Genomic DNA, 11,713 nt, shown 5'->3' on the forward strand with positions numbered 1-11,713 from the left:
CAACCTCATAACTGGCTCACAAATGTCCCCGTGATGTGGAAGCCCTGAGCTGGCTGGAACAGTGAACTGGCGTGGCATAAGACTTGTCCCAGTAACGCACCGTAAGAAGGACATACGGCAAGCCCAACCGGGCACGTGTCATTGTCATCATGCAGGAGCACCGCTGTCCTTCCCAGAGGAGATGGATGCTCAGCCTCGAAACCATGCGTGGAGCACGGGGAAGCTGGTGTCTGGTCGCTGAGATGTGCCGCAGACTGACGAGAGGGTAATGGATAAAGTCAGCCTCGAGCTTCCTGTGCTCTCCGATTCGCCTCCTAAGACAGGAGGCTGACAGGAGTGTGCTGTCAGCTGCATTCTTCATCTTTCTATTTAGACCATGGGACTCAGAACCTGTTGGCAAGGTACACGGAGCGGCGGATGAGCTCAGACACGGCTGACCCTCGGGGCCTTATTCAGACACCCGAATGTCCCAAAGGACGTTGTCGGTGTAACTATTTCAGTTATCTGAATGACTCAACCTGCGAAGTCATAAAGATGATTGAAATGACCAAGTGAGCAAATGACTCCAAGCTGGGAGGCCGCCCGGCAACGTGACTCGGGAGGCCCAGAGCTTGGTCCTACCTGGGACCAGGCCAGGCTTCCTCCAGGCCCCTCCTGGCAACTGAGTCCTAGACCCAGAGGCTCCCACGTGGCGTGTGGACAGCCGACGCTGGCGCTGAATCGCTGTCCCTGCTGCTGTAACCCTTCCGCATTTAGCCGGGCTCTCCGCACGTCGCAGTCATTGTGGGAGGCTCGTTGATAGACGGGAATGATGATGAAGCAGGAGGCCCTCAGCACGTTGCTTAGTCACAGGTGTGTTATTCAGTCCATAAAAGCCTACGGAGGACCCACCATGTGCCAGGCACTGAGCTACGTGTTTCACTCTGTGGGAAGAGTCTCACGTAATGTAGTGGAGATAGATGTTAAGTAATTAGGCCAAGAATTCAGTGTGACTGTGAGGGTGCTGCCAAAGAAACACTCTCAAGCCTGGCCTGCGTGGCTCAGTGGAGCATCGACCCACAAAGCCAGTTCGATTCCCAGTCAGGGCATATGCCGGGTTGCGATGTCCAGTAGGGGACGTGTGGGAGGCAGCCGATCAATGATTCTCTCTCATCATTGACACTTCTATCTGTCTCTCCTTCTCCCTTCCTCTCTCTGAAGTCAATTTAAAAACACACACATATTTTTACCCTAGCTGGTTTTGCTCAGTGGTTAGAGTGTAGGCCTGAGGATTGAAGGGTCATGGGTTCTATTCCTGTCAAAGGCACGTACCTCGGTTGCAGGCTCGATCTCTGGTCAGGGCGTGTGTGGAAAGTAACCAATTGATATTTCTCTCTCTGTGTCTCTCCCCCGTCCCTTCCACTCTCTCTAAAAGTCAATGGAAAAAATATCCTTGGGTGAGGATTTTCAAAACAAAACAAAACAAAAGGGAGTCAGGGAGGACCTCCTTGAACAGTGGCACTTACACCAAGACCTGAGCAAGGAAGGTGAGGAAGGTGGGGTAGAGTGGCAGAAAGAAAGAGGAACACTTGGTAGAGGGCAGGCAGAGCAGCTCAGGCCCAGGAACCAGGAGGAACTGGCACAAAGTGAGGCTTGAGTCTTGCGGGCCTCGCTGGCAGTTCACGTTCAATTCTAAAGTCAGTGGAAGCCACTGTCCGGATGCCACCTTCACGGGCGTGATTCAGAGACAACAGCAGGCGGGAGCGGAGCCGAAGCAAGCAGAGGAGGTTTTTTGTTTTGTTTTGTTTTCAGAGTTGATTTTTGTGTGGTCAGTGAGGGTGGCAGAGACAATTCCTCCATCCTAGGCCATAGGACTGCAGAGCTCAGCCACGCGTGGGTGTGGGTGTGGGTGTGGGTGTGGGTGTGGGTGTGGGTGTGGGAGCCAAGGATGACTGGTGTTTCTGGGGGCAGCAGGAGCCATCTGCCAAGAGAGGAAAAACGGGAAGAGGGATTGGGGTGCAGGGAGGTCGGTTCAGCCACGTGTGATGTGCCTGTGAGGCCCAGATGTCCACCAGGCGCTGAGACCTGGGCAGTTCCCAGGGGCGATCCCCATGATGTTCCATGAAGCTGAGCACCGACCTCATCCTGGTTCTGCACTTGGTCAGCCCTGTGAACTCCAACAAGCCACTGACTATCTCCAGCGTTGATTTCCCAGACGTGGAAGGGGTGACAACCATCCCTACGAGATAAGGAGATACAGTGAGGCAGCCAGTGTGAGGAGCAGGGCGCTCACCAGCAGGCACTGGAAAAACGCCCAGGGAGTTAGTGGCAGAGCATCGTGGTGAGTTCCACTGAGCCAACGCAGAGATGCCCATGGTCCATGTGCCTCTGGGAAATAAAAATGCCACCAGCCGATCAAGCTATCGACCGGGCCATGACGCCATCGGTCACTACGTTCCTCTTATTTCAGAGATGTGAGACGTAACAACTCTCGGATCGCGGATGGGGCACTGCATTGAGCAGGGCTTTCCCCTGATGTCCCAGCATCAGCCACAGGGACCAGCTCCCCCCTCCACCCCTAATCCATCCCTATGGCTCCTGGGCCGGGTCTCTTTCAAGCTGCCTTTGTAAGATTGACAGAGATGCATTGAGGGCTGTGGAGGAAGCCCCTGAAACGCTTTGGCCTGGAGCACTGAGTCCCTGGTGTTGGCTGCTGTTCTCAGGTCAAAGGAGGTCTCAGATAACCTGGTGCAGCCCTTGGTGAGGGACCTAACCCTATGGGAGAGAGGCCGTCCCTGCTGAACACCTGGGGTTCAGGGAAAGTGAGCACTGTGGCAATGATGCCGGGGCCACAGACAGCCGAGGTGTGATGCCAACCTTCTCAAATAGGGCAGGAGGCACCAAAGGCTGAAACAGCACAGAACTCGGCTGCTCCTTGGTCTTCCCTAATCCCTGATGCTGGTCCAGGACCTTCAGTGGCCAAGCCGGGGGGGGGGGGGGGGGGGGGGGCGGCCTTTTCAGTTTTGAGGACACAGCCAGGCACCGTCCCGGGTGGGCTGGCCCCTCCTGCGGGTTCTCAGTGAGCATCAGGCCTCTCGGCCTCGTTGGTGCCGGTGGGCGGCCGTGTCCTCTGGGATGTCTACGCACCACGTCGTGGCTTAGGAGTGGGTTCAGATATTGTTCTGTTTTAGGAGCCTAATCCACTGCTTCAGTTCTCCAAATCCCCAGTTGTCTGAGGTTGAAAAAGATCTGTCTATCCCAGTGGTGCTCAAACTGGAGTCCCTGGCCGGCAGCATCGGCCACGCAGGGAACTTGTTTGAAATGCAAGTTCTTGGCCCCTCAGAGACAAACTGAGTCAGAATTGTGGTGTGGCCGCCCAGCGCTCCGGGTTTTAAGGAGTCCTCTCAGGGCTCTGATGTCTTTGAGGGCCGGAGACATCCGACACTTCCTGTGTGAATTCACTGCATGGAGGTGAATTTGAGGTTGCCAGGGAGGCTAAGGAGGCAGAACTCCAAGGTTATGTTTGCCTTGAAATTCTGTGTATTGAGATCCATCCCCCGGCATTGGGTGATCCTGTGGGCTCACCCAGTGGGTGGGGTCAGATTCTTCCCTGTCCGTGAGGTGGGCCGCCGAAGGGGAGGGCTGCTGGTGCTCCCCCATCACAGTGGCACGTAAGTGATCAGGACAGCTTTTTAAAAGGACATTTGCATGTGGCTTCTAAAGATAGAACTCTCTTTTTTTGGAAAAATGCATGGAAGTACAAAAAGAAAAATACGTTAGTGTATTTCCTTCCCATCTGTCTTCGGTCTCTGTGTGTCCGCGCCATTCTTTTAAAAACACAGTTGGGCCAAAGTCCACATACAGCTTTGCAGCTTGCACTTCCAACTTTACATCACAAGCACTTTCCTGCACCAGATTATTTTCCTGTAAATACGCGTGTTATTTAAGCAGCCTGGGGGTTGACAGGTCGGGCATTTCCAATTATGTTTATATTCTAAACAGCCATGAAGACTTTCCTTGCACCGCAGAACCTTTGCTCTACTTCCTGGTCATGTCCTTGGAGCCCTTGGTGAGGGACCTAACCCCACGGGGCCGGGTCATGGCGAGGCTACAATTCTGGGTGCAACTTGACAAAATACCGCCCGAAAAGGCTGGGGGTGGTTCTCCCCACCAGGAAGGACTCTGGCTCTGACATGGCAGCTGGCAGGTGCACCCCTGGGTGCCAGCCGCTCAAGGGAGAGCCGCTCAGCCCGCATGCTCAGAAGCCTTGTCATAGATCAGAGACCCCTCCCCCAAGAGAGCTGAGGTCCCCGCCTGCAGTGGCTTGGCTGAGATGAAGGAATCCGGCAGCCTTGCTGAGAAGGGTCCACAGGCATAGAACGGCGGTGTGCTGATGGCTCGGGCCTCCCTCTGCCTGAGGGTTTCTCTGGGAGCATTTTCAAAGGGGTTCCTGAAGGCAGGTCCCAGCGGTGCCCCAGCCCTCTTGCCACTCTGTAGCAAAGCCCTCTCCCGCCTGCTTTGGGGTTCACCACCCACAGCCCAGGTGTTCTGCCCCAGTGACCCGGACTCCGAAGCTGAGTCCTCTCATACCCAGGGCTGGGGTCTCGCTGATTGCTCTCAGAGGCTCGGTTTGTGATTGAGTCAGGACATAGCTGTGATGTTAACCTCATCTCTCATACTTAAAGTGAGAGATATGCAGACCCACACATAGAATATAAGTTCTTTATGCTTGCTTACGCCCCATTTATTCCAGGTATGATATTGTCCATTATAAAAACATTAAATACCTTTCACATGCAAAGTCGTTTTAAAAATGGCTTTCACAGAACTATTTAATGTCAACCAGCCAGAGCCCTTAGGAGGGTATTAGGTCAGAAATGATTGCTCTTTCACAGAAAAGGGAACAGCCACCCAGGGAGGTGATGGGCGTCCCTGACATCCCTGAGTTATGGGCGGGGATGCACTAAACTACAAGTCTCTTGCCTCCCACTCTTCTGTTTTTCCTCCTGGAATCCTTGGGTATTTAAAATAGGATTATGGTCCAGCTGGTGTGGCTCAGTGGTTGAGTATCAACCTATGAACCAGAAGGTCATGGTTTGATTCCCAGTCAGGGCTCAATCCCCAGTGTGAAGACATGCAGGAGGCAGCCAATCAATAATTCTCTCTCATCATTGATGTTTCTGTCTCTCTCTCTCCCTCTCCCTTCCTCTCGGAAATCAATAAAATATATATATATATATATATATTAAATTTGAATAAAGAAGAAATGTTCTATGGGGTCACCTCGGAAAAAATGATAACATTTGTGATGATTGTGTGTGTGTGTTTCCCTACAGCCCCAAGAGTGTCAAGATTTGCAGTAGTAAGACACCTGTTGATGCCCAAGCCCTGAAGAAGAAGGTCAGCAAGGCGACCCGCGACCCCGCTGTCCGTGCCATCCTCAGAAGCCTGCTGCTCTACATCACCCACCGTGAGGACGGGCCCCAGGGGCTGCCTCCCACCAAGAGGACAGAGAGCAGAGACAGCCAGGGGAGCGGGAAGCCCGAGCCCCAAGACGCCAACCGGCGGCCCACGCGTTTCCAGCTCCTGCAGGCCAAGTTCATGGGCACTGGCCGGGAGACCTGGCTCAAGAAGACCCAGGAGGTGGGAAGGCTGATCTTCAAGGACAAGCAAGGCCCAGGCAGGAGCGTGGTGGCCACCACCATCAACAAGCTCCTAGAGAAGACCAGGGAGGGGGCCGGCAGTTCCGCGGGGGGCCAGGAGCCCCTTAGCCGTGATAAGCCCCGGGGGGGCCTGCCCGCCGGGAGAAACACCGTGAAAAACATTCTGAAGAAGTTCCTGGCCGCAGAGGAGAAGGAGGCCGAGGAGAAGAGGCTGCGTGAGAAGCCCCCTGCGCAGCGGTCCAAGGCCGCCAGGGGCCTCCTGCCGAAGATCGTGGGCAAGAAGGGCTCGGTCCTCGCCAAGCTGCGGGAGAAGTTCGAGCAGAGCGGGGGTCTGTGCTCAGAGGCCGGCGTGCTGCCGCTCCACATGGAGGAGCGAAAGAAGAAGAACCTGCAGCGGAAGAAGATGCACCGGCCCGAGGCCCGCGTGCTCTGCACGGCCACCTTGGCCAGCTCCTGCATCAGGATGCCCCCTGCTCGCTTTCTGGCCTGCTCGGAGGAGCCCATGCCAGCCTTCAGCATCGTCACCATCGTCGGCGGCCCCCGGAGCTGGCTGTCCCACTGCGCCAAGATCAGACACTCGGACCTGAGGCGCATGCCCCCAAAGGAAACCGGCAGGCCCCCCAACGCGGGGGAGATGGTGCCTGATGGGACCCAAACACCAGGAAAGGGGCTGCTGGATGGGGGGCCCCCCCAGGCCTTGGTAGCGCAGGCCGTGGCTCCCACCCTGACAGCAGCCTCCCTGAGTGCAGGGCCTGAGTGCCTCCCTGAGCCGGCCCGCTCGCCTGCCTCCCAGAGCCCGGAAGCCCCTCCTGGCCTGGAACCCAAGTTCTCTTTGCTCACACCAGCCAGCCCAGGGCACGCCAGGGTGTTGGGAGGTGACAGGATGGAGGGGCCCCCAGCAGGCATCACCTCAGATGATTCCCAGGGGGCGGAGGGGCCAAGGGCAGGCCCCCGCCCCGGGCCCCCAGGTGAGGGAGCAGAGGAGGCCCCTCAGGTGGACCTCATGGTTTGCAGTTCGGAGGATGAAACGGAAAGAGTGATTTCAGACTCAGAGCAAGACCCCCTCTTTGCTGTCCAGGAGAATTTTCCGGAACAGCCAGTCCCGGGACAGATCCCACCACTCAGCGTGCCAGCCGCCCAGGCTGCCCGGCGCACCCAGATGGCCTGCGAGCCTCCGCAGATAACCGTCAGGCTCCCGGTGGTCCATGAGATGCCACTCCCTCCTGCCGCGCTGCAGGAGGCAGCAGGTCATGCAGACCCACCATCTCCTGTGTGGGGAAGAGAGAGCGAGGTTGAACATGCACCTGCGCCATTTCCCACGACGACGGGGAGTGAAAGCACCAAGGTGGCCCCGATGGGAGCGGACCAGCCTGCAGGGACGCCCAGGGGACTCAGCACCCCTTCTCAGCAGGACTCCCGGGCAGACCTGGCTCTCACGCCCCTAAGGGGTGCTGCCAGCATTGATGGTGACACCCCAGAGGCAGCTTGGACGCTGAAACCTCCGACAAGTCCCGCTGGCGGAAAAGAAGACCAACGCAGCTGTGGGAATTCCAACAAACTCAAGGATCAGGAGCGTATTTCAGGACAGCGTGTGTCTGCGCTCAGGTCTGAGCAGCATCCGTTGCCAGAATCAGAGGGAATGCCCGTCCGTGGCGAGGGCGCCCCAGCACATCACTCCACAGCTCCGGAAACTCGCCCCACGGGCGACAGCCGCTTCGCACTGTGTGGTCAGCAAGCGCCATCTCCCAACGAGGGAGACTCGACGGGCGCCCCAACACTGCTGGCGGCACCGGCCGAGGACTGGGCGAGGTCTGAGCGTGTGACCACAGTGGGTCAGGACATCCTGCGTGAGCGAGCAGAACGCAGGGGGCCACCAGTAACTGAGTCCACTCAGCCCCTGCTGATGGCTGAAGGGGGTGCCAGCCAGGATGTTGGTGAGAACCGACCGGCCTCCTTAAATGAAGGCCCCCAACCAAGTATCAAAGCCCCCGGACGAGGGGCAGCCACAGGGGTCGCCAAGAGCCACATAGCACCAGCACCAGGGAACACCGTGGACGCCGAAATCAGTTCTCCTGAACAGGGGAGCCCTTTGCACAAGAGAGACTCTGGCTCCTCACCGACAGGTCACAGTCTTGTCGCAGAGGGCCTCGGCCATGCACCCAACAGCCACCTCTTCTTGGCACCAGGAGGGCCCTCGAAGCCCCCCAGCGGCAGAGCGGCAGAGGGCCACGGCTGCGGAGACCCGGGGCAGCGCCTGCCGGCGACCTCGGAGTCACTGACCGCCCTCCCACAGGAGGCCGCGGGCCCCCCACTCACGCCTGCCGACCCCGGCTTGGGGGTTTCAAATGAACCGGCAGCCAACAAAGCGAATGGGGCAGCAGGAAGCAGAAATACCGCGGCTGCCCAAGCAGGTCCTCGGGGGAACAGCACGAAGTCCCCGGTTGCACCCTCACATCACCCCACACCGCAGGGAGGTGGCGTACAGGGGCCTCCGCGCCACGGCTTGGACAAGCCCCCAGCGTCTCCTGAGGAGCAGCGGGCCAGGGAGGAGAAGCATGTCGTGTGGGAAAATCAGCTTCCTCTCGCTGCTGGCGTTTCCCATCAGTTACCCTCAGTGCCATCGACAGGAGCAGAAGGGGCCCCCCAGACGTGTCCCGGCCTCCAGGCACACCTGCTGCCTGCATCCCGCACACAAGCTGGTGTCCTGCTGGACATGGAGGTCAGAGAGAGGCCAGGGTCACAGGCAGGCCTGGGGGGTGGAGAGGAGAGGGTCTCAGGGCCTGTGGGGCCGAAGAGTCCTGGTCAGAAGGGAGTCCCTCCTTCAAGCCAGAAGACCCCCTCGTGTGGCTCTGAAGAGGCGCAGACACAGCCCCAGGATGACGTGGTGGGGAGTGACAGGGCGACCGCTGGTGGGGAGATTCCTTGCCGACACGCTGAGAAGGGACCAGAACGCGCCCCGGGGCAGTGGGTGCAGTCTGTAGAGGACCCCTCAGCGCAGCACGGTCTCCACACTGAAGAGCAGCGGGGGCGCCCGGCACAGGCCCAGGCCGGCGGGATGGCACCCCACCACTTGGTGCGGCCCACAGGCAATTCCTTGGCTGTGGCACCTACGTCTACACCAGGTGCCAGTGGGCAGTCCCAGAGACCAGCCCTCACGGGTGGCCAGGGGCCACCTAGAGTGCCACAGAAGGTGGGAGAACACTGTCTGCAGGTGGCCAAGAGCCAGACGTCCGTCCATCCTGAGTCAACACAAGGCACTGCAGTGCCCACGCCCAAGCCTGGGGGCTGCCAGACGCCTGGTGCCCCAGCCCAGGAGGGGCCCCCAGACATCTCCAGGGCAGGAAGGAGCACATTGGACCGCGAACATCAGAGAAAGTCAGCACACTTCTCAAAGTACAAAGCCCAAAGCTTCTGCGACCAGAGGTCCTTTGATTTGTCCTTTCGAGCCAAAGTTATCAGGGCCAATGACACGTTCGAACTTCCAAAGTGAAGCCCCCGGCGTCGGGACCACTGGCACGTCTGATGCCTCCGTTTCTGCTCCTCACTCAGGTTGCAGGCTGTTTTCCTGCCTCCAAAGGCCCCTGGACCAGTGGTTTCCTTTCACTCTCACAGTAACTGTCCCCACGGCTACGGACGTGTTGCCTGAACGTGTTGTGGAGCCTGCCCTGTGTTCTCAGTGCACATGACTTCCCGGGAGCTGTGCACAGCGAGGACGAGGCAGGTGCCAGGCACACCAGGCCTTTGCCCACCGTGGATCTGTTCCTTATTTCACTTGAGGCATCTCTACTTGGAGTTCGTCCAAGCACACACGTCTACCTTTTCACAGATCTGTGCTGCTTTGGGCACTTTAAGGTTTGGTGCTGAACTTGGCATGTGTCTGTCCTGGCTGCTCTTAGGGGGCTCCGCCAGCTTTGGCCTTTAAGGGCACCGTCTCCTTGCGGGTCATCGGCAGGCATGGATGTGGTGGGTCTCAGACCTCGGCCCCTGCCTCACTCAGACGCCGCCAGTGCGTGTGACCTGGGCAGGGGAGTCGCACACTGAGTGCCTCGACTGAGGGCCCGTGACTCCAATGCAGACACCAGTCCTGACACATTCTGGAATGAGGGCTAAGAGCTCTGGTTTGTCGCAGCTTCTCCCGGGGGAAGATAATCTATCTTTACCTTCTTGATGACGGTCAGGAAGGTGGAGTGAGGACATTGGGAACCGGGCTCTGGCACACCCTGTCCCTGCACCTGGGCCCAGCTGGGCCGGAGCAGAACAGATCACGGGAAATACTCGAGTCCGTTACAGAGGAAGGCGAGGCTGCAGAGCGATCGGAAGGTCGTTCTCAGCACCGTGTTTGCAGGTGCACCAGTCCAAGGAAGCTTTCGTTTAGAAACTGCTGTGGTGAGGAAAACGCAATGTCACACCGTCTTCCTCAGTCATCACAGCAGCCTCCGGGGTCTCCACGTCCTGCTGGGACGCTGGATGGCACTGCCGGCCAATGACGGGGCCGCAATGCTCTCTCGCCCCACGCTGCTCTCCTGAAAAGCACAGGGGCGTTTCCTACCCCTGCCCGCGATGTTATATTATTCGAATTTATCTTTACTCACTAAGACAATGCCTTTTCTTTCTTTCTTTTTTAAAAATATATTTTATTGATTTCTTACAGAGAAGAAGGGAGAAGGATAAAGAATTAGAAACATCGATCAGCTGCCTCCTGCACACCCCCTACTGGGGATGTGCCCACAACCAAGGTACATGCCCTTGACCGGAATCGAACCTGGGACCCTTGAGTCTGCAGGCCAATGCTCTATCCATTGAGCCAAACTGGTTAGGGCAACAATGCCTTTTCAGTCTACAATCTTTGAACATTGTATAACAGTATAAGGAAGGAAATAAAAACCACCCATAACCACGTTACCTTTAGATGATTTCTGTTACTACCTTGGACTGCTTTTTCTCCAGACTTTTCCCTCGGCTATTTTTTCCATAACACAGACGCATGAGGAGCCACATCGTGTGTCCAGTTTTAAGATTTAACGTTACAGGGCACGCACTTTCAGGGGCCGCAGAGTGGTCTTTGAACCCTAACGCGTGTGCCCCGGGTTTTCAGCAGAGGCGGACGCTGTGAGCCCTCACTGCCCAGCACACGCTTGTCGGTGCTGTTCTCTTGCAGAAGATGGATTTCTGTGTTTTGAAGACTTCGTGATGTTTGCTGTCTTTGCCTCTGAGCGATGTTCTAGACTTTTCTTCCCGGAGAAGCTTCCTTCATGTGTGCTGCAACCTCTTTATTCTCCGACTTGACTGTTCATTTACAGGAGGGTTTCTTATTTTATTTTTTGTTGTTATTGTTGTCAATCTTCACCTGAGGGTATTTTTCCCATTGATTTTTAGAGAGTTTGGAAGGGAGGGAGGGATAAAGGGAGGGAGGGAGGGGGAGAGAGAGAGAGGAGACATCGATTGGTTGCCTCCCCTCGCGCACCCAGACTGGGGCTGGGGATTAAACCTGCAACCCAGTATGTGCCCTTGACCCAGAATTGAACCTGAGACCCTTCGGTGGGCAGGCCAATGCTCTAACCACTGAGCACACGGGCCAGGGCAAGAAGGGCTTTTTTTATTTAAGCTTTGGTTGGGTGCTTAGGAAGAGCTGGGTTTGTCCGTTTTCACCCTGTCCATGGTGAGGTCCAGGTCGCTGTGGTGTCTCCTCTCAGCACAGGTCAGCCAGATGTGACGGACATGCATGGTGGCCAAAGCGGCACTGGGCTCAGTGAGGCTAGGAAGGAAAGGTGAGGTCTGCACACCCAGCTGGGCTTTGTCCAGGGGCGGGGCTCATTTCCTGGCACCCTCGACCCTCCAATCAGGCAATTAACTTAAAATCAGGCCGATTAGAGACTCTCAACTGCAGCGTCAGGTGAGCCTGAGAGCCCCACGGGAGCTGAAGGCGGATTAAGGTGCTGGTCTCCCTCCGTCACCCCTCAGAGGGCTCCGTGGGTTGCTCCTCTGTAAAGCAGGGGCAGTGCCCCGGGTTCACCCAGGAGGGTGTGTGCCTGGTTTGCTCGCTGTAGCAGCAGGAGGCGGTGTGGGTGACA

The 11,713-nt window shown here is 57.2% G+C and overlaps 1 protein-coding gene across 2 annotated transcripts in view; it reads left to right on the forward strand.

Moving 5' to 3' along the window:
• Positions 1–11,022, forward strand: part of LOC118651456 (protein ADP-ribosylarginine hydrolase-like protein 1) — a 40,341-nt gene extending 29,319 nt beyond the window's left edge. Inside the window, exon 8 of one of the 2 annotated variants that reach the window (XM_036300640.1) lies at positions 5,316–11,022. In XM_036300640.1, coding sequence (XP_036156533.1) covers positions 5,316–9,132 — 3,817 coding nt within the window. In that variant the 3' untranslated portion in view covers positions 9,133–11,022. The remainder of the gene's footprint in view (positions 1–5,315) is intronic. The other variant, XM_036300642.1, reaches the window with a different exon arrangement.
• The last annotated feature ends 691 nt before the right edge of the window (positions 11,023–11,713 follow it).

This window comes from Myotis myotis, unplaced genomic scaffold, assembly GCF_014108235.1.
Source record: "Myotis myotis isolate mMyoMyo1 unplaced genomic scaffold, mMyoMyo1.p scaffold_m19_p_3, whole genome shotgun sequence".
Lineage (NCBI taxonomy): Eukaryota > Metazoa > Chordata > Mammalia > Chiroptera > Vespertilionidae > Myotis > Myotis myotis.